We start from the raw sequence: 23,994 nt of genomic DNA on the forward strand, positions 1-23,994 counted from the left end.
ATTTTTTTTTATAATAATCTTATGGATTTATGATTTATTTTTAAAAAAATATTATAATTGTGAAACATCACTCCTATTATTACTTTTGGATTAATTCATTTCACTGTCTTATACTGGAAATTTTAAAGGATATTTATTTCAAGAACATAAAGGATTTTAAATTGGATATAATTTTATTTTTATAATTGGTAAAGATGGCAGAAACAGAAAATTCATTTTCAAAACTAAACGATTTGTCTACAATCATACTTAAAGGTAAGATTTTATTTAGTCAGTAAAATGAATTTATTTACAAATTACTTAATGATGAATTATTAAGGTACATACATATTTTACTTATGAGTACAAAAACTATTTTAAGGTATATAAATATTCTTGTTACCATTAGTTCGTAATCCAAAATTTGAAAAGAATCTTCAAAACTTCATGAACATATTTCATTTGAGTGGGGTCTTCTGCATTTACTTCATTAATAATACTTAAGCATTTAAAGTCACATATGCATTTAAAAAATTTCTGAATTCATAAACAATATTTAGAATATTTTCCAGTTGAAATTCGTTGAAAAGGGCTGCCTGATTTAATAAAAAATTTTCTTCTATTTTTATTCCATTGTCTACATTCTTCAATCATAGTAGAAATTTGCAATACACATATTGATAAAGGGAAAATCAAATTGCAAATTTTTTTATAGAAGAATTTTATATAAACATTTGATTACCAGAACTAATCACGCACCCTTTATAACTTGTCAAAAATACTTAATTAATGGAATTACTTCTTGTCCAAGATCAAGTTTATCTTAATCCTAATGTTAATTTGAAAATTAAAATTCGAATCACGTTTAACGAAATGTTAAACATTATGAAAAGAAATTTTCGTAATTATAGCCGTGATTGTAATACCGACGGTAATTTTTATTTATCTCTTATAATGTAACATTTAAATTAAATATTTTACGCAGATTTAATTTTTGTTAGATATTCGGAGAAAACAAAAAATTTAGTGATGGGTTATGATGGGAGAACATGTCTATAATAGCTAATATTAGAATAAAAATATTTTTGGAACATAAGTATGTATTTGGCAAAAAAAATTTAGGGTTACTTATACATAAGTGTACAAATTAAGTGCAATATTAATATCAAAAAATTTGCTTATATACTCGTAAATAAATTTCTGCTTTTATATAAAGTTAAGTGGTTGCAGATTTGAATTCGCTTTTGCATTTAAAATACAAGTAATTATAGCAAAATTACCGCACAATAATTATAGCAAGACCGCACTATTATTGACGGATAAATTAAGATAAATTATTTTGCACCCTTTCTCGAAGTATATAATTATAGCTATTTTAAAATTCAATGAATTGAAAATACGATAATTAAATTTTGAACACTGTTTTTGAAAAATAACTGAACACCTTGGTGTTCAACTGAACTCAGCCTTTTTCTGGAAGTATTTGAATTTTGTATCTCTACTTTTTCGTAGTGTATTAAAAATTGGCAGTATTATAATTGAATTTTAAGAATTCAATATTTCTAATTAATGCTAAAGTATTTTATTTTTTTAAAACACAAAATCTATGCATCACATTCGTGTAAAAAATGTAAATTCTATACCCGTTTTGATTATAATATTACAAATATAATATGTAGATTAGTCTAGAAAAAATATGTATGCATGTAAGTATAAAAAATTCAATGAGTTGCTTATTCACACATGTGTTTAAGAAAAATTCTTCATACAATTAGTTTTAATGAATAATTAAGCACTATACTTAATTATTAGCGGCATGTTATACTAGTAAAGTTAGGTAACTTAAAAGACTGACTCATTTATTCTTAATACAATAATTAGTTTTTAATTTATTGGCTTTTTACTTATTTTAATCAAAGTCCAATATTTTGATGTATAAAAGCTTGCAATCACATAATGTGCAATAAGTAATATTTTTATTTATTAAGTAGAAATTATTAGTGTGCATATTACATAATTACACGCTAAAATACAAAAAATTATTAATGAAAACTTCGTATACTTACATGTATATAAAAATTACAAATATTCATGTACCTTATATTTAAGAAGCGATATGTTTCTCCTATTAGATAATTTGCTTATGGGTATCACGTTTCTACTATACGATATATTCATATATTTTAGAACGCATGTGTAAACGCTTATTTACGCAGTACCTTTTTGTAGTCATAAGCATTCAATATTATTTTTGATTTATCCGCAAGTCATATTTTCTTGATTTTGATTAAATCCAGATGTGCTTTTTTATATTTATGAACGAGTACTTGTTAGGTTCTTATTTTAGCACTTATTGTAGATATAATCCATAAGCATGTGTTTATTATATAACGTAGCAATTAGTAATTATAATATGCAATTTAAAGTTTTGAACGTCATCGTTTAATATTTTCACATTTTAATTAAATTTTGTTTTCATTTCATTTAAACTTGCAGTTTGTTATGGTATGTTCTGAATATATAAATATACTTATACGTATATCAAAATATTTTTATATATACATAGGTGTATATACGTAGGTAAATATATAATTGTTTTGGTATAAATCACGTAATCTATAAATCACGAATCACCGGTGTTTATACGTTAACCTTAAATATGTAGTTACAGTTGAACTTTTCCCGGTTTAATTATTAAATAGAAAATTATAGAAGTCTACTTGTTTATTATATTTATTACTTTATTCATTTTAAATAATATTAAGAAGCATGATGTGCAATAAACAAGATGTTATAGAAATTTCTGAAAGTATATATATATATATGTGTGTGTTTGTGATATATAATTGTGGAATTTTTTTTATAAAAATATTTTATAATTTATTTATTTTTCTTTTGAATTGTTTACTTACTTACTTATATTTGAAAAATGGAAATTTTATTATAAAAATTAATTAGTTAAAATGAGTTACTAGATTTAGACAAGTATGTAATTTCAAAAGTATACGTTTTGGGTTAATAGATTTGGAGAATAGAAAAGTTTACAAAAATATTTTAATAACAAACATTTAGTGTAATTTCCCACACCTATTTACGGCTTAAAGTTATCTTTAAATACGGTCCAGTTCTGAAAAAAACTTTTCATTGCCGAAAACGCTATTCTGTTCTTATTCAATATAGATATGTCGTTTGAAATTTTGTTTAAAACAACAATAATTTTTTTCATGATGCAAAATACAACAAAATAGTTTGTGGGTTATAGGAAAATTTCGACTTATGGCAGTTTCGTCTTATAGAGTTTTAACTGTATTTGTATGATTCCTTATCTTTTGTAAAACAATGACTTGCTTCATATCACTTTGTTTAAAACAAGTTTTCTTTTTTATTTTCTGAGTTTTTATTTTCAAGTTCTATTTTATTTTCGATTTTAAAACTGGGGAGTTTTTTTGGTCATAGAATGATCCATATTCGAGCCACTGTCTCTAAACACATTCTTGTTCTCGTGCCTCACTTTTAGATGTTTGTGATTACTGAATCCAAAATGAATACTCATTATGTACTTAAACTCTTACTTATACAAATATTGTGAACTTCTGCGTTTTGCGTCCCTCCAATATGTAAAATATGTGAACTCTTGTTTCTGTGTTTGTGTCCATATAATTAAAGCTCAATTTTTTATTAAAACTCATCAAAACAGTTTCAATTACAAAAATTTCAAAAAAAAAAAAAATATAATTTAAAAAATTTTATTACTTTATTGGTGTTTTCTTTCACAATTATAAAAATAAAAATAAAAAAAAACAGAAAAGAAAAAAGAAATTAAATCATCCATATAAACCAATCAATTTCAAAGAGTTTACCTTCATATAGGTGATTCACCTTGATTAGTTGGATTTTTTTTTTGATGAAAAGTGAGAAAATATAAAAAATAAAGACCACAAAATTTGGCAATGACTGTTAAAAATGATTTTTATTTTTATATTTCTCTTATATCTTTGTCAGGTTGTTTTCATTCTTTAACTACATTGTTCAGTTTTGTACCCTACCAATCATTCCATTTCTTTATCATCAAAAATTTTGTAAATATTTTATTAAATCCATATCAAATATTACAAAACTATCTACATATTTATCTATATATATATTGACTTATTTGAATGTTCATTAAAGAGCTATATGTTTGTATATACGATTATGAATAAAAATATTGATTAATGCCGGGCTTTTTTTTACTACTCGACTTCTTTTTCGTTATTTTCTTTTTTACTTAATCGCTTTTGATTTTGACTTGTTTTATTGCTACAATTCGCTCACTTAATATGCAATTACACATTTATATATGCCGCATATGTGAATTTTTTTTTTTTATGTTTATTGAGAAATAAACACCATCTGACCAAAAGCTTTTTACGCGGTTTTTATACCTCATTATTATTCTCAGTTTTCTTGTTTCTGTTTTCTTTTTTGCCTTTGATTTTGACCAAAATATTTTTTATTTATTTTTGCAAATAAGAGTCTCTATATGAATTTTATATTTACTGTGTAGGTACATGCCAGTTATTTTTGGTATAAAATCTCAAGTTTGAAAATTTGCTTCAAATAAAATCTTTGGATATGTGCTGTCAAACATAATTCAACATTTGTACTGGAGCGCTTGCATCGAATTTCGAGTATCAAGTATTTAATTAACTATCTGCAGTATAAAAGTTATTTGTAAATATTATAATTACTTTCACTTTATTAACAGACATCAGACTAAATCTACAATTTTGTGTAAAATAGAATCTGATGAGCATTGAGACATCCGATTAATTTTATACAATTATGTCAAACTTTTGAACAAAAATTGACCATTGAAATTTAAAAATAAAAAACCAAAGTCAGCTGATTTTTTTATGAAAAATTTTTTTTGTGCCATATTATTGTTGTTGAAAATATTACAGAAAAATTTATGATAATCGGATAGATTTCAATTTTTTCAGATTCAGATCAAATCTAAGATTTAAACTGACATTTAAAAGGTATTCAGATTTTTTTTATTTCTGAAAATTTTCCATTCCAGGGTATTAACGGCCAATATTTTGAAAATGTTTTCATTTTACAATTTAATTTCAAAATTGTCTGCCGAAAAATCCACCTAAAAAACTGACCTGAAAAATTCTCATTTTAAAGTTAAATCTTCACTTTTGGCAGCAATGTTACATACGTAGATTTTGAATTTTTATTTATTCATTTACTTCTTTCTCAATTTGGCATACCTTTTTATATTACACACAAACAATAATACTAAAATCTCATACTATGTATACATATAGGTACATATTTATCACCTTAATCAACTTATTTTGTAGTTGAAATGTGAAAAAAGAAGAAGATCAAAAAAACTTAAGTAATAAATGAAAAATTCCAAAACCATTCATTTTACTTATTGGTGTAAATATGATCAGTAACCAAAAAAGCAAAAAAAAAATAACATTCATATCATGCTTATTATTATGTTTGCAAAATTGTATAAAATGAGTAAATAACTAAAATAAATATAACAATTTCATGTATCTTCTCCAAAAAATTTAATAACACGAAGAGTATGCTAATTTTTCAGTATAATATGTATGATACTTTTTTCGCGTGTTTAAGAAAATATACTCCAAATGTGTTCGTATGTTTAACCGTATAGGTATGCGGAGTGATATTCATTTACATACATGTACACATACATATACTCGTGTTATTGTTATGAATTAAGTTACAAAAAAAAGTTAAAAACAAAAACAAAATGAATTTTAAAAGCACGAATGACCCGTAATTGAATGAGCGACTGAACTGACTGGAAGACCTCATACTAGGTCATTAAATCGTTAAAAAAAAAATAAATAAAAGTTTCGCGGATTCAATTTCAAAAAATAAAAAAAGTTAAAAAAAATCCAAAATAAAATTTGCAAAAAAAAAAAAAACAAACTGTAGCGACAAAAAAAAATTAAGAGACAAAAAGCAAAAGGCAAAATATACAACGTTAAAATGCGCAAAAATTACCCAATGTTTTAAAGTAAATTGGTATGCAGACATATTGTACAAACATGTATCCATACATATTTACAGATACTCATATAAGATATTCATAAATACACACAGTTTTAAATAAAAGAAGTTGAAAGATAAAAATAACGTGACGCCAAAAATAGAAAGAAAAAAGTTTTAACTTTAAAATTGGGTAACCTGTTCCATTTTGATGACAAATAACGGTTTTTGAAGACAAAAATAAATACATTTAAGATACATATACATACATACTTATAAACAAATATCTATTGATATAATAATGTTGACATTTTATATATTTTCTATTCGGAAGGATATTTAGAGCATATCCTAATGTGGATGTGTGAATGTTTTGTGTATATAAAAATTTCTTATGTAATATTTTTTAGTTTATTTAATTTTCAATATTTTTTATTGTAAAATAAGAAAAAAAAATGTCCTTATTGTTATGTGTACAGGCGTTCATACGTTTGCTACAAAACTGTTCTAATTAAAAAATGTCATTTTCAAGCTAGGGACAATTTTACATATTGTTCACGAAATGTCAAGATTTAGTTGTTAGATAATAAAATTTCAATTTGATAAGGTTTTCCTCCTTATCAGCTACGTATTTTATAAGGTTTTGTTGTTAAATTTAAAGTACACACATTAATTCTGAAATTTCCATCTGAGTTGAGCATAAAATTATGTTTAATGCGTTGCAATTCAAATTGAAGAAAAATTAAAAAAAAAACAACAGCGTTGAATTGGTATTTTGAAAATTATAATAAATTTTAAGTTATTACAAATTTATAGCGATCGAAAGAGCTTATAGGAGTTAATAATAATCTGTATAAGAGTTTCAAAATATAGTACGGTAAAACGATTCTTAAATTTAATTCAGAAATTTAAATTCAAGCTGAATTACAAAGCAATTTATGTATGAGTATAAAGTGAATCTGTTTTGAAAATTATTTTCTTGTAATCTGAAACTCAGTAATTTTCAAAATTCTTTCTGATGTTGCCTTATTCATTAAAGGCTGAATCAAAGTAAATCAAAACAATCAACATAATTCGGCTCTATTGAATTTAAATGATTGAATTATTGATTTATTGAAAATTGAAGCTGATTTTGGAAAAAATTCTTCTACGTGTCTGTTAAATTAAAAAAATTATTAATTAGTTCCTATTTTCATCCACAATTATGAAAAATTTTACAATATGCAAGCATTGAAATTGTGACTATTAAAGTTATTATTCCGATTACATTTGAATATGACGCCTGTATATGCACATATAAATATTGTAAGTGCATCTAAAAACAACTATGAAGATTGGGAAACAATTTGCATCGTATTGAAATTTTTTTTTGTAATTATACTTGGTGGCGACTTAATCAATTAGATGAACCTATAAGAAAATATGCCGTTTATAAAAAAATTCAAACTTTATCGAATTTATCAATTCTTTTCTTTTATCTTTTGTTTTGTTTTTTTATTTATTTATATAAGAGACAAACATAAATTGCATGTGGCGCTACAATAATTTATTGAAAATGATTGAAAAAATTAAAGAATTCGTTTTGTTTTTGCTTTTCCTCTTAAATACTGTTGAATTAAAAATTATCAATAATTGAAGTTATGAGATTTAAGTAAAATTAAATTACTTAATTTATTATGTTTATATACTTGTATATACTTATGTAAATAAATTTGAGTACATAAATTAGTCGTAATTGATTGGAAATATTCTATGATGTTGCAAAAGTTAATTTTGTTTTGCTAGCATCATTTTAAGGAATCGAAATTTGTTTTTAATATGTTTGAACATAATTGAGAGTTTAAGTAACAAAAATTTCAATTTATGATGTGAATGCTATCTAATAGCCGTATTTTAATTAAATTTTAAATTAATATTGTAAATGATTTGGAAATAGAAAATATGGGGATTAAAATTTAGGTTGTAAAGTTCATAATTTTAATCTCTAGCTATATTAGTAAAATATTTGCACAGTTAGGTGTTTTAAATGTTAACATTTTACTCTAACTTTTAGTTACTTCCAACCTTCCTTTTGATTGCAACTAACAACTGCATAACTTGGGCTGTACAGCTCTGAATTCAATTGAAAATCAAAATTTTTCATACTTCAGTTTATTTTTCGTTAAAAAAATTTATAATATGTTAAATTTTAAATATTATAAATCACATTTTTCCAAAATCAGGTTTATAAATGTAAAAAAGCCGAAAATTTCATTTTGAAATCGCACATCACCAACAAGTTTAAATTTTTAATTTCAATAATTTGAAGTTTGAATTAATAAACTTAATAAATTGAATATTATGGTTTAATTTCCAAAGAACTTAATTAAGAAACTTTCCATATAACACGACAATTTTCCATACAACACGCCAAGGACGCACCAGAATTTTATCTGCTTGTGATTTCGATTTAATGAATTACGATTTCAAATCAGGACCCAGAATATCATTATTAATAAAAATTGTACAATTTTTTAAATTAATATTCATGTAATTACAAAATAAAACTACAATAATTTTCATTGTCCCGCATATATTTCTCTATTAACAAGTTCGTCCTTCCGCAAAAAAGAAAGTTATTCTAGAAAATTACCTTGTAAATTTTTATTCATTTTTGGCTTGCATGCATCATTTTGTAATTTTCTTTCTGAAATAGTACCTAAATAATACTTGTATATAAATAATAACAATTAATATACATAGGTACATACATAATGTACATAAAATATATAGAATAAATTTAAAGAAAATCAACATAAATAACTGCAAAATTTCTGTCATCAATGAATTATTCATCAATGTTTATTTTAAAAACATTACTAATATGGTACCAATTATCTAATGTACATGCAATTGCAAGGTGTTAAGGTTACAGGTGCTGTTTCATATACATACAAATTCATATACATATACAAACATTATAAATTTAACAAACACAAGGTGATAGTCAAAAATCAAAACAACGTAGATATCAAAATATTTGCTTAGTCATAAAATATAAATTTAGGAAAAATGATTGTTAAAATACAAACAAACAAACATGTATTCAATATACATACACACATATCTACATACAAATTTGCCTACATATTAATGTACATAGTACATCTATGTCAAAATTTTGATAAAATCTCGGAAAAACAAAAAATTAAGAGAAAAACTACAACAACAAAAAATAAGAAAAGAAAAACTAAATTTTCTATTTTTTTTCATCTTTTATTTCATTTATTTCAAAAACTGCAAAAAAAAACAGTTGCTAAAAATCTGAAAAGAAGACGAAAATCCAAACATACAAACATAAATTCAAAATTTTTTCGTATTTCCTTCATTCTAAAAAACAAAAGAAGAAAAGAAGGAGAAAAAATGTTGGCATTTTTCTTTTTTCATTTTTTTCTTTCCTCTTTTCATTAAATTCTTTTTTTCTCGTTGCTATTTTTCTTTCTGATTTGTTTGATTGTTTTGTTTTTATAGATATGGCTAAGTATCCAAAGTTTCAAAGGTATTAGTTAGGCGCCATATGTCCGCTACAATTTCCCATATAAATGTGTGTTACAATTTTTTATTTTCTTTTCATTCGTTGTTTTTCTCCCTTAACATTTTCAGTAAAGTTTTTTTTTTCTTTCAATTTTCTTAAATGTTTTCATAAACAGGGTGATTTATGGAATATAGTTAAGTAGAAAGAGTAAAGTAGTTTTTTTTTTCGTTTTAAATTTGTGAATTAATTTAAAAGTGTAACTATGTGTGTATGTGTTTGTTTGGGAATGTAGTTCGGCAGTTATTACTTTATATGTATTTTGTTTTTATGAATATAGATTTCATAAATAAAATGATTTCAAAGAAAATTTACGATTATTGAAAAGAAGTAAAATTATAAAGTTATTATAATAACAAGGGTAAATTTCAAAATTAAATGTCTAGTCTGGGTAAAAGCAAAAATTTTTGAAAGTTTTAATTTTTCTTTTAAATACTGAAGTAAATGGAAAATATAAATTAATTAGAACTTTTTGATACTTTAATTTTACACATTAGGCTAAAGGCCTAGAACAAACAGAATTCATTAGAATAACTATGGGAAATACTCTAAGGGTTTTTGAGATTAATATTCTTTGCCTTCGCAATAACTTTTTCAAGTTATTTTCGATCACAATTGAATATCGACAAATATGCACAAATATTTGGAATAGTCTTGGAAATTTTTTCAAACCACTTCTAGAAAACGATTGTGTAAAACTGTCAGAATTTGAGCAATAAATAAAGTTTTGTATATACAAATGTAATTTCGTTTGAGGAATTTCTTGAAATTCACAATACTCAAAGTTTCGATTATTTAATGTAGCTATTGAAAATGCAAATATCGGGAAGCGGTTTAGATGATTTTTAAAAATTTCAATTTAAGACACTGCGATACCACAAATATAGTTTTATAAGAAATTATAATTTGTAACAAATGATTACCATAATTTTATCTGAAAGTGCTACAGAGTAAAGCTTGTTTAAAATAAAGCTTACTTTGTAAAAAAAAATTATTGTCTTCCAGATATAGTCAAATAATTTAGCTTTTGATTTAATAAAACATGAGAAACATATGAAAATATTAATGATATTTGAAGAGATATTTGATTTGTTAATAAAATAGGAAGAGATATTCGATACAAGATACGCAAACCCTGATACTCATACTAAAGAACCATACAGTAATTTTTTGATTTATAAATATGATTGTATATTGTGTTGGTTTTTTAAAAACAAAATCGAAAAACTTAAAAGTCCTTGTTACACACCAATTCTAAATTATTTATTTTTATTGACAAAAGATCATTAACCTTTGCAAAATTGAAAGTTAAATACACACGATGCATTAAATAATTACAATTTATTTCTTGCACATATTTTTCTACATATATTATATATGTATATTGTATTCGCATAAACACTTATTTTAATTAATTAACATTCCCATTATATAAAATTACATTTAGTACATATGTATGTATGTATGTAAATCTTTATGAATTACTATAAAACAGAAAAGTACAATAACGTATAATATAAAAATTACAATGTACTAGTTAAGAAAAAGACAACATCCTTCAACGTGTCGCCAGATGTGATTTATAAGAATAAAATGGAAATTTTGTGGATATTATTTATGTGTACAATAGCCTTTATTTTTTAATCTTCAAAAATTCATTAATAATTATATAGTTATGTCACATTACATGCATATTTTATTACGCGTAATTGCATAAAATATATTTATTATAAGTGCGTAATTTTTAATTACCTTTAAAATTTTAAAATATTTTCCTGAGTATCAACAACTAAACCTTTGCTCTTATATACTTGAAGAAGTTGCAAAAAAAAACCCTGCCTACAATATTATGTGTGTGTAATTGTTCGTATCCATGCAGTATACGAGAAGAATGGGCAAATTTTCAATAACATCATGTATGTGTGTATATTCGACTTGCTTAAATATTTTCATTGATTATTTTTATCAGTTATATAAAATCGAATAAATTCATTTATTTTTTTTTCTTTGATTTTATTTTAAAATTGAATGCGGAACGCGCGATTTTTATTAACCATCATAAATGAATGCAGTGTCGCTTTAGCTTGTTAATTTACCTTATAAAACAGACACTCAAGAAAAACAAAAATGCAACTAAAGCAGAAAAAAAAACTTCATAATAATGTATGTAACAATGTTGTTGATATACTTAAATTTTTCGTTTTTTTATTATTTTGCTTAACTTGTTGCTTTGCATGCACATATTTTATGTTTTTTTTTTGTAAACGTATACGTACTTACAATTTCGAGCACATGATACTCAGACTTTGCTTACATTTACATTAATTTTATACTGAATAATTAAGAAGACGGTTGTTTGAAGTAAACAATAGCGTGCAAAGAAGACGAAAATAATAAAATAACAGAAATTCATGCAAAATGGAATTTCACATTTAAATAAATTGTTTTATACTCACAAAAAAAAAAAATGAAAAATTTCACGTTAATTTTTTCTCTTTAAAAATATTGTAGCAGTAAAAAAACAATATTTGCAACAATCTGTCAGGTTTTTTTACTTTAAATTCTCTCCAATTTTTCTGTTTTTCTTTTCATTTATTGCTAAAACAGCAGAAAAATAAACAAACAAACAAATATTTTAATAACATTGCATGTATGTGAAGACCAATACGTACACTGCACAAAGTACTTTATTTATGACCCTGACATTTAATCAAATTATCAGATTAGTGAACTACATTAAAAATATAAAAAAAAACTGGTAATACAACATTAAAAGGAGTCTATGAATAATTATTTACATGTGTACGAACATATGTATATGAAAATGTTTTATATACGTACATTAATAAAAATGAAAAGAATAAAAAAGAGATTAAAATTGATTACAGAGGATTATGACATTAAACTATATTGGTAGCCTTAACTGTTATATTTTGTTTTTTTTTTCTTATTTTTGTTTATTAAATAGAATTTGGTAATAAAATGTTATACAAGTAATATTTAACATCACTCAATTAAATCATATACATATATGAAATGGAAATGGTCGCCGGTTACTAAAAATTCATTTCATTAATAAAAATAAAATGTGTGTATATGCGCATAAAAATCCGAAAACAGAATCAATAAAATAAAATTCGTTGTCTAACACTTTTTATTGATTGAATTTTATTATTTATTTCTGAAAAGTTGAAAATTAATAATGTTTAAATGCTTTGTTAAAAATTCCTCATACCCTACCCCCCACCCCTCCCAAATGTTCTTCGAAATACATGCTTCAATATTATGTCCGTTTCGCAAGTCTTGTTGATGACCTTTTTGTATATGTAAATAAGAGTTATGAAAAATTTCGTAAACCTTAATAATTTTTGAAATGAAATTTTTAATAACTTGAATCTCTTTTAAATGTTAGGAAAAATTCGAAACATTGAAAGTTCGAACTTAGTATATTAAAATATTTAAGAACAATATTATAGTTGATAAAAATTAGATTAATGTAAAGGATGTTTTAAACAGTGTAGGGCTTTTATGTAATATGCATTTAAGTTCTCGGAAATACCTGTACATATACATAAAATACAGTGTGTTACTTGACAAACGCATTAAATTGAATAAAACATGATGCTAAGCATTTTCACTGTTCTTTTCTATTAAAATTACGCTCCGTAATATATGCAATTTTTTTCACAATTATTTATTGTAACTATAAGAACTATATGTATTTTAAGGAGAGTACCAAGCTAGTGTAATGATTTTCTTGTCTTCAATTTTTAATAATTTATTATTTTTAAATTAAATATATTTACTATCAAAATTTCTAAATGAATGCAACAAAGTTCTTTAATTTCATATTTATTTTATACTTTAAAAATATACCACAAAAATTTTTTGTATCTCAAATGAAATTATTTTTGTAAGAATAAATTGTTAAGAAATTTATTCTAAAATATATTTGAAATAATTATATATGAAATTAAATACAAACTAATAGAAAGACATACGCCAAATTGGCGAGTCGTAACATAATTATAATATAATCAAATTTTATAATATAATCGTATGTACATCAAACTTGCCATAATTTATTTAAAAATAATCGCATATTGATTCTTCATCTGCTTAAAATTTTTAATATTATGAATCATTCAATTTAGAACGATTTGAAAATTAAAATGAATCATTTATCATACAAAAGTTTTCAGAATATTGAGATAAAATACATAATTACTTATAATTTGCATATATATACATATATACTCGTGTAAATAAAATATTTCAATACAAATAAAAATTGATTTTTAAAATTAATACGAAAAAAAAAATAACAAATCTCAAAATATTATTGAATTTCATTTTCAAATTGATGAATGGAAATATTTTTCATTTACTTAATATATATTTGGTGAAATAAATGGCAAAAGAATAATAATAATAATTGTTTAGATTAATAAAATATAAAGTGTTGATGCATATGTTAAAAAAATATTTAAAAGTGAAAAATTAATATACTAGAAATTATAATAAAAAGATAAAATTTTATTTTATTCGTACATACTCGTACATATACATATTTATTATGAATGGCGCCACTGCCATTCTAAAATATTTTTATGAATGAAGGCAATATTTCTGTTGCTGCCAATAAGCTATTTTATTTTCTGACAATGTGTTTGTATGTAAAAATTCTTTTTATATTAATTTAAAACAATAAATTGTCTCATCTTGTTCGCTTAAATGAATATTAAAATATTATTATTACTATTATAATATGTACACATACACATATATTATTGTAATTTAATGTCTATAAAATTACATAAAATTTCTATAAAAAAATTAACTAATATTACAATGCACGTATTATGGCATAGATATAGCGTGTAAATATAGCCTAATAACAGTCACATTTAATAATATCATGCAAATATAAAAGAAAAACTTAATGGAAAATCAATGTTGTTATATAAAAAAAAAGATATATATATATGGATATGGTGATAAAATGTCATTTGGCAAGAGACATATACTATCTAATAAAATAAGTATGGAAATGATTTTAAATCAAAGTGAATAATAATACACAATTTTATTAAGTTACTTGCTATATATGCACTGACACACATATATGAGCAGCTATAATTGAATATATACTATATAAAGATATATTATATATATAAGGTATATGTCGTAAAATTGATTATTAAGATTTATTATATTGATGCGTGCTCTTCATAAAATATTATTGTTTTTATTTATTACATGTAAAAATTAATGTAGAATTCAGTATTAGGGCATACGCTAAATATTTAAGTAAAATTTATATTTTGCGACTATGGTTGATTTCGACTGTATAGCAGCAATTGTTTTAGCAAATAAGAAAAATGCACTTGTTAAATGCACCATTAAAAATTAATATTGACAGTCTTCACAATACGAGTATTATAAGAAACGATCATTATCTGTATAATAATTTCAATATAATTTGAAAATTTAAGGACGAAATATTGAATGAAGCATTAATTCTTATGTTTTGCATAGTTAAAAAAATTAAGACGTTATGTGACTTGAAAATTATGCTTTTTAACAATAAATTAATAATATTTTATTTTTTGGGAAATTGAGAAATCTATTCAATTACATCATTAATTTTATTATTGATTTGAAGATAATATAGATAAAATAGGGTCTCTTAACTATGATTCTTCTCCATAAAATGTGGATTAAATTTTGATGTTGATTAAAATTTTTTAAATTTTGTCAATGATTATGAAGTCGAAAGTAATTGAAAATTGATTGTAAATTTTTGTTCATTCATAAGAAAAAAATTACAAATAAAATTGAAGCAAATCACATTCCTTGGAAATTTTTGAAATCACTTTCTATTATTTTAATTATTAATAATAAAAATTATTATTAATTAATTTGCTGTAGATAATTAAATTTTTTTTATAAATTTTAATATTCTCATAATTTTAAATATACCCTGTATTTCAGGTTAATGAATATGTTATAGGTATTTTTCTTAGAAAATTTATTACGTATTTCAAAGAAATTAATATAGAATTAATTTGATCTTATGACATTTTAATTTTTTAAGCGTATATATAAGTATATATAAATTTTAATATAATAATATATATTGTTTTCTCTAGTATGATATTTTCAAGAGTTTTAATATATACATATTGCATCCAGTTAAGATTCTATTAAGTTATTAAATTTTTCTCTTGATTATTAACATAAATTTATACACCTGATACTATATATATACGAGTATTTAATGTATGGAATAAAATGTCTGTAACTTGCGGCATACAACTAAAATTTATTCTATAAAATATTAATTAATAGTTTAGAAGGTGAATTTTTATAATATGCGGTTAAGTAATATTTTAAAGGCGACAAAATTTTTATATGTAACATAATGTACTATATAGACAATGAATATATATATGTATATATATATATGTATACATAATATATAATTATATAAGTTATTCTGATACTCTATAATCAAAGTTGTGCTAAAGGCATTAAATAATAATTGATTAGGCTTTAATGAAATATAATTTTCTTTTGAATAAATTTCAAATTTATTATATGTATATTAAATATGATCGTTAAAAGCAAGTAGCCGCAAGTATATTATGATAAATACTATGTCTAAAAATTCACTCTTAGTCTGTTTTTTTTTTTTGGTGCCGTTATCAATTATTTTAAATAATACATTATATTTTTAACTGCAATTATAATAAACATAATGTTTGAGATCTAAGAAAAAAAATTTAATAATTTTAGAATTTCTTAAAGAATTTTTTATATTTATGTACAGCTGGCAATAGTCGCATATCTATTAAAAATTTCTAAAAATAAAGTGTATGCATTTAAAAGCAAAAAATATGAGGTCCTTTATTGTATGTTCTTTATAATTAATTGGAATACGTTTATACATACTAGGTGATTTATTTGAAAAGTCCAATTCGGAGTCCTATATTACTTGAGATTAATTTATAATTAATAAGATTTTTAACAATAGAACTCATATGTTTCACCTTTACTTATGCATTTTGTTATTAATTTTGAATAAAATTCAAATTATTTTAAATAATTTGTTAAATAAATTATTTAATTTCCGCATGGCATAATTTGTATCAAAGTATTATGTTAAGAGGCATATGAAATCATAATGAAATTGACAAGGAAATAAAATAACTAATTTTTATACTCGTACAATAAAGTTTTATACATTTTTGTATTCAAATACAGTGAATCCATATTTATAAGCGCACGCGTTTTAAATTCATTTACTTTAGTAAATAATTTTATGTATGAATACATGAATATTTTGTTGAATTATGATAAATACTGAAATTGTTTTATATATATACACAAATGTTATACTCATAGCATAAAATCGAATATTAATTGAATAAATTTCATAAAATGAAAATAAATTCCTTTTGGAATGTGCAAGGTGCAATTTTATGTGTTGTATAAATTACTATAATAAACAATTTTTATTTTGTCGCCAATTTCTCTTATATTTATGAATAAACTAACTATACATTTTGTTTTTAATTCAATAGTAATGTTTAAACATAAATTTTTATTAAGTTGATAAATTGTTGTGCCTTATAAACATATAATTTGAGTTTATTTTTGCATGAATTTACTTCTATATATACTCTACATATATGCATTTAAATGAGAGCTTTAGTTAATATTTAGGAAATTTACCTTAATAAATGTTTTATTTAATAAGCATAGTCTGGAGAGTTTGGTGTATTATTTATACGTTGTAGACAAGACCGAACTGGTTAAAACTTATTATTTAAATACTTGTTTATAGAGTCATAATGTGATTATCTTTTGCTTTTCTATTATCAGAGTACGATCAGATCTCGATTTATTTTCTTGTCTAATATTTGTAGCCTTATTCAATCAAGTTTAAATTTAAATGTGAGGGTACGTTGTACGTGAGGGTTCAATTGAAATGAAAAATTAGAACCGGGGCTTTTTTTGAAAATTATTATTAAGTTTTAATTTCTTGATATTTTTTGATTGAAAAGCCTATTTGGCACGAAATTAAAATTTGAATGAATTCTTCTTTTGAAATTATTGGTATTTAAATTCGAGAAAAGTTCTACTATCAATTCACAAACAAAAAAAGAATGCTAGTAAATGGTAAATCGTTCGACAAATTTACCTATATGCATATTATATAGGAAGACTCTACACACCTATGCCTCTTTTCGGAATATCGAATATCGAATAAATAAAATAATTAGTTTTATATTATGCATGTACATAAATAATGTGTGGTATAAAGAAATGATTTACACATTACTTTGTATGAAAGCATTAAAGGAAATAAAAATTTAGTAAATATTTTAAATGTATACAAGATGTTAAAATATGATTTCTTGAGTAATTAGAAATTCTAATTAAAAAACTTTCATACAAAATTAAAAGGTGCATAATATCACACTATTAAATTGCAATTTTTCTTTAGGCATAATTTTATTTCTACACGATTTTATATTGGGTTAGGTCAATAATTTTAATCGCGTGACGATTTCATAAATATTATTAAAATAATATTTTTATTATTTGTTTCTTTTGTAAGTAATTTATGCTTGTATGATGAATTTATTAAGGAAAAAATAATAAAAGTAAAACAAAATTTATGAAAAATTTTAACAATTGAAAAATTAATATGATTAATTTTTTTTATATTTTCATTGCAGGATCTCCAAATCCTAGTGAACGTGATGCAGGTTTCTGTTCTGGTAGCTCCGAAGTTGGTGATGATACTTCTTCAATTGATAATGCATCATCACAACATAATCATCATCATCACAATCATAATTCAAATTATAGTGAACATCATCATCATCATCATACAGATCATCAAAATTTCCAAACAGAAGATTCATCAGAAGATTCTGTTGAAGTTAAAATTACACCAATTAGTTATACACGTAACAAAAGAAAAAGTACTGAACCATCACGTGTTATATTGGGTAGAGAAGAAACTGGTCCATTAAAAAAACGTGTACGTTATCATACCGAAGAACAATATGAACAAGAAGAAAATATTAAAAATTATTCTCAAACTAGTAATAATAAAAATATAGAATATCAAAATGATAATTTACATTTTCGTCCATGGGATGAATCACAATGTATTGTACCACATGAAAAAATGCCAAATCCAGCTGAAATATTAGTACGACATCCTGGTGTAACAACATTACATCGAAATTTAAGACCAAATAAAATTTCAAATGATATTCAAGATGAACCTTTAGCTCTTATTACAAAAAAATCAAATTCATTTTCAACAACAACAACAACAACAACTACAAATAAATCAATATCAACAAAAGGAACAACAGTAATAACAACATCAACAGTTCCAACAACAGAACATAAAGATGTTATCAATACAAATAACATGATCTCATCAAATTCAAAAATAAATACACAAAAAATAACAACATTACATTCATCAACTTCATTAACGAAAAAAACACAAAATAATAATAATAATAAATCACAATTAGTTAAAGTATCGAAACAAAGACAAAATAAAACTGATCTCAATACTAATTCAAATGAAGTAGTTAATCGTTATCGAAATTCGAAAAATAATAAAAATAATTTTAATAATAGAAAAACCGAAAAAAATAATAATAATAGTAATAACAGTGATAATAATAATAGTGATCTATCGAATAATAATAATGATAAAAATTTTAGAATTGATATAGAAGAATCTGATGATTTAACAATTAATAATAAATTAAATGAAAATTTAAATAATACAAAAGAAATAAATAATTTACAAGGTTCTGATGAACAATTACAACGTCCAATACAACGAAATTATAAAAATATGACAAGAGAACGACGTATTGAAGCGAATGCCCGTGAACGTACACGTGTACATACAATTTCAGCTGCTTATGATACATTAAGAAAATCTGTACCAGCATATTCAAATTCACAAAAATTATCAAAATTATCTGTTTTAAGAGTTGCATGTTCCTATATATTAACATTAAGTCGTATGGCTGGTCTTGATTATAGTGAAGATCAAAGTTCACCAAGTTTGGCATCATGTGTCGATATGGTTACAAAAACAATACAAACCGAAGGTAAAATTCGTAAAAAGAAAGATGAATAAAGTTCAAATTGCAAATAATTTTTAAATTAATAAAAAATAAAGAAAAAATTTTAGAAACCGGTGCCATTATCCGTAAAAATAATATTATTAAAATGAACTACTATAATATTTTTTAAAAGTATAAATCGAATCGAGTCTCATTTTATTGTACTGAAAAAAAAAAAAAAAACAAAATTTTTTAATTTAATTTTTTAATCTTTTATTGTCTCAAAAACTTTATTGTATAAGCGGCAAATTAAATTTATAAAATTTAGAATATACTACGTAAATTTTAAATGCAACAAAAAAAAATTGTATGTATGTAAAAAAGAGTGCTGTTTTGTAATTATGTATTTAGTAATGCGCAAAGCTTATATAATAATTAAATGAAATGGATTTAATCTCAACAAAAAAAAAAATTAATTAAAATAAAAAATATGAATTTTTAAAAAAACTTTCTATGTAACCTTATTTTTTTTTGTCATCTTTTGTAAAAATGTTATATGAACAGTTATGTTATGTATAATTTTAGGCAGGGCTTACATTTTTATAATAATTTTTAAGAAATTTTATATTATATTTTTTTTTTTTTGGATTTTTTTTTAAATTTTCTGTTAAAATTCGTGAATTTTCTAGTTAGTTTCTTAAACATATTTTTTAAATAATTTATTTCTGTTAATTTTGTATTAATTTTAATATTTTGTTTTTTTTTTTAAATATAATTTTTTATGGTTATATTTTTTTTTTAAATAAATAGAAAACAAAAACATCGTCCGCCTCTATAAAGAAAATATTTTTCAAATGCACAATTAACAATAGTACAAAATTTAAATTAAAAATGTTTTTTTTTTTTAAATTTTCTTTTTATTTTTGTCTTTTTTAATTTCAATGTTTATTGCTATTATTTGTCAGAAATAAAATCAGTTTTTTTTTTCATTTTAATCAATTTGACATTTTTAATTAATATCGACATAAAATTAAATCGATTAATAATCGAAAAAGCAAAAATTTTGCTCTTTAGCATTGTAAATTATCTTGAAACTTAATTCTACTTCTGTCAGTTCTATTCTAAAGCAGAAAGTTTAAAAAACAGAAGGAATCAGCTCTATTTTTAAAACCAGTTGGCAGAACTGCATAAATGACAATAATTTTTTGAAACTAAATACATAATGCTTTTAAAATTTTTATAGAATAATTAAAATATTAACTGACATTAATTCCTCAATTTTCACTTAAAAATTATTATTATGGATTTTGCAATTGTATTTTTAGGTTATGTCAGTTTCTAATCATTGGCAGCATTCATTTTAATGCTTATCTTTAAAAGTTCTTTACACGAAAATGACATGCTTTTTGCAGTATTGTCACAAAAACGCACTACATTTTCAGATCTAAGTAAGATATTCCAACATGAACTCAAACTTAGTTATCATTTTTGAATTGCTATACTCAATTGGTTCTATTTTTTAATAAAATTAATCCAGTTGATTTAGAACATTTTGGCTATTGTATACCATAGAAAATGTGCCAAATTTATTACATATTGAAAAATAAATATATTTGAAAATATTTAAAATAAAAATTAATTGAAAATTTATGAGAGAAATGAATTAAATTCGAAGCATGTGCAATTGCCTTAATGTTATTAGTGTTAAATACTATGAATTTAAAATCTAATATTAATTCAAAGTAAATGGACCTAAGCTACGTCATAAGCAAGTTGTAATCTTAATCACCTAATTTATAAAATGTCAAAGTCTCATTTAATTAGCAGCTACCTCGCAAAAAATACACTTGTGTTTTTTTTGTTTCGAAAACCCCATAATAATATTACAGTGCGCCTTTTATGTGACTAAAAGTAAACTGATTTTATTTCTAAACATTTAAAAAATTTTATCTTATATTTTTTTTTTCTTGTTCGTTAAAATAAAATTTAAAATGACAATAAATTGTAAAATTAAAATTCAATACATAAAAATTGAAAAACAAAGAACAAAAAAAAACAAAAAACTCATTTCTTGACAACTTTAATTGACATTTCAATGACAATATTTTGATACATGAACAATAATAATTAATAAAATATATGTATATAATAATTATGTAAATATATATTTATATAACAAAAAATGAAAACGGTATTGTTTTTTTTAATATATGCAAGAACAACTTTAAATAAAATACACAATAAATATATTTTATATAAAAAATTTAATAATACTATTTTTAAAACATAAAATACATATATATAAATATGTATGTATATGTACAATATAGTCATAATTAAAAAATAAATACGTATGAGTATGTATATACATAAGAGATTGAAATATGTCAAATAAATGCCAAAATTATTAACAGTTGAAAAAAATAATAAAATAAAATTTCCTTTAGTTAACAAATTGTTCAATTTTTCAAAAACTTTTGTATTTAAAATGAAAAACTAAAAAAAAAAACAATAAAAATTTTTTCTTTTTATATTTTTAATGTAAAATTTAATAAAATAAAATATATATTGTGAATAAGAAGAACTCAAAATTATATTAAAGAAACTTATTAATTGAAACTGTAAAATTATAGAATAAAAAAAAAAGTGCCATAAAAAATTATAATATTGTAGAGCCTGAGTTGTTTTATATAAAAATATAGAAATTAGAATTAGAGAAGAGAAAAACAAAACAAAAAGAATTTTAAAACAAAAGAAAATTTACATAATAATATATTGTACATACATATATATGAAAAATATATTTACGTATATACATGTGTATTGCATATACATTATAATTATATAATTATGGTTAATATTAATTGCCATGGAAATAAAAACTAACATAATGTATTTAAAAAAAAAAATTTTGCATTTTAATTTTTAAATTTTTTTAACAAAACTGTGAGAGACTAAAGAAAATATTCCATAGAGAACTCTTACCGCATCGGAAAAAGAAATACGAGCAATCCAAAAAAAATACTAGCAAAAATTTAAATTCTGTCTGGAGGACTTTAACCGAATCGAAAGAAAAAAATATTAGCAAAAAATCTCGGGAAATTTTGTGTTTTATTAAAAACAAAAACCTTCAAAAAAATCCGGTTTTGGTACCATTTTCTCAAAAACTAAAGGTCAGATATAATCGATTGTAAAAATCAAGATCTATCAATTATATTTAAAATAATAGGCTAGAAATTACTTTAGTTGAACGACTACGATCTTATTAGTATTTATTTATATGAAGGACAAATCTGGGGCCCCTTTTTTAACTGTCGATTAACTGTCTATAGTCCAAAAGCGAGTATGCTTGTATTTCACCCACTTCTCCTTTCCCGCCAACCATACGATTTCTGCTGGAAACTGATCAAATAATCATCACTGAAATTATTTACAACTTTATACGAACCACAATGTATTAAAAACTAAAGGTTCAATATACTCAGGGCTACAATATAAATAACTTGTAAGTACATAAATATGTCCGACGTGCTACTTCTGCTTTTGTGACAATATTTTTTTTTATATTGTAGAGTGAATTCAAAAATCAAATTATTTGGTGCGTCCCAGAGTATAAATAAAATGAAGTTTTTTACAAACTTTTCTGAAGTGGTTAGGTGTGTAGTTTGTATAAATGAAATGGTGTTTTATTTGGTAATCCTGCACTTTATAGGAATAAAAATTAATTTATAAATTTAAAATGTTTACTTTTCATATAAATGTGTAAAGCCATTTACTGGAATAAATATACGTTACACAACTACTCCCTTTTTTTATAGACTGGGGTAATTGAGATTATGTAAAATTAAATTTTAATTTGGAAAAATATAAATTGAGTAATAGAGAGTATTTACATGGAGCTTTTGAAGATTTGATCATAATTAATTGTGACATCGATAAAGTCAATTATTTATGACGTCACGAAAACAATTTCGCTTTATCGAAATTTTTTATTCAAAAATTTCTTAACAACTATTTTAGAAAACATTGTGCTAAACATGATTGGAATTGTTTACATAATGTATTTTTTACATTGTGGCATTGTGGTAAGGTTTCCGATATAACCACAACCTAATTTTTTTGTTCGAAGTACTATGAATAATTTGGTTTATTAGATCACTCAAAATTTTGTAATTTCTTCCAAAAAATACAGAATTATACGTAAGCTTTAATTTATGAAATAGATGTTTCACAGTACATTTTACTGTACATATAATTACAAATAAAATAAATTGTAATAAAAATTAAAAAATTATAATAAACGTGTGTATA

The 23,994-nt window shown here is 22.8% G+C and overlaps 1 protein-coding gene across 1 annotated transcript; it reads left to right on the top strand.

The window, feature by feature from the left end:
* Positions 1-115: 115 nt before the first annotated feature.
* On the top strand, positions 116-19,964 carry LOC129615208 (probable serine/threonine-protein kinase DDB_G0282963). Its single transcript, XM_055530306.1, has 3 exons — positions 116-255; positions 18,316-19,190; positions 19,308-19,964. The coding sequence occupies exons 1-3, from the start codon at positions 195-197 to the stop codon at positions 19,755-19,757; spliced, it is 1,386 nt and encodes a 461-aa protein (XP_055386281.1). The 5' UTR covers positions 116-194; the 3' UTR covers positions 19,758-19,964.
* The last annotated feature ends 4,030 nt before the right edge of the window (positions 19,965-23,994 follow it).

Source organism: Condylostylus longicornis, unplaced genomic scaffold (genome assembly GCF_029603195.1).
Source record: "Condylostylus longicornis isolate FDR11 unplaced genomic scaffold, ASM2960319v2 ptg000135l, whole genome shotgun sequence".
In the NCBI taxonomy this organism is placed as follows: domain Eukaryota; kingdom Metazoa; phylum Arthropoda; class Insecta; order Diptera; family Dolichopodidae; genus Condylostylus; species Condylostylus longicornis.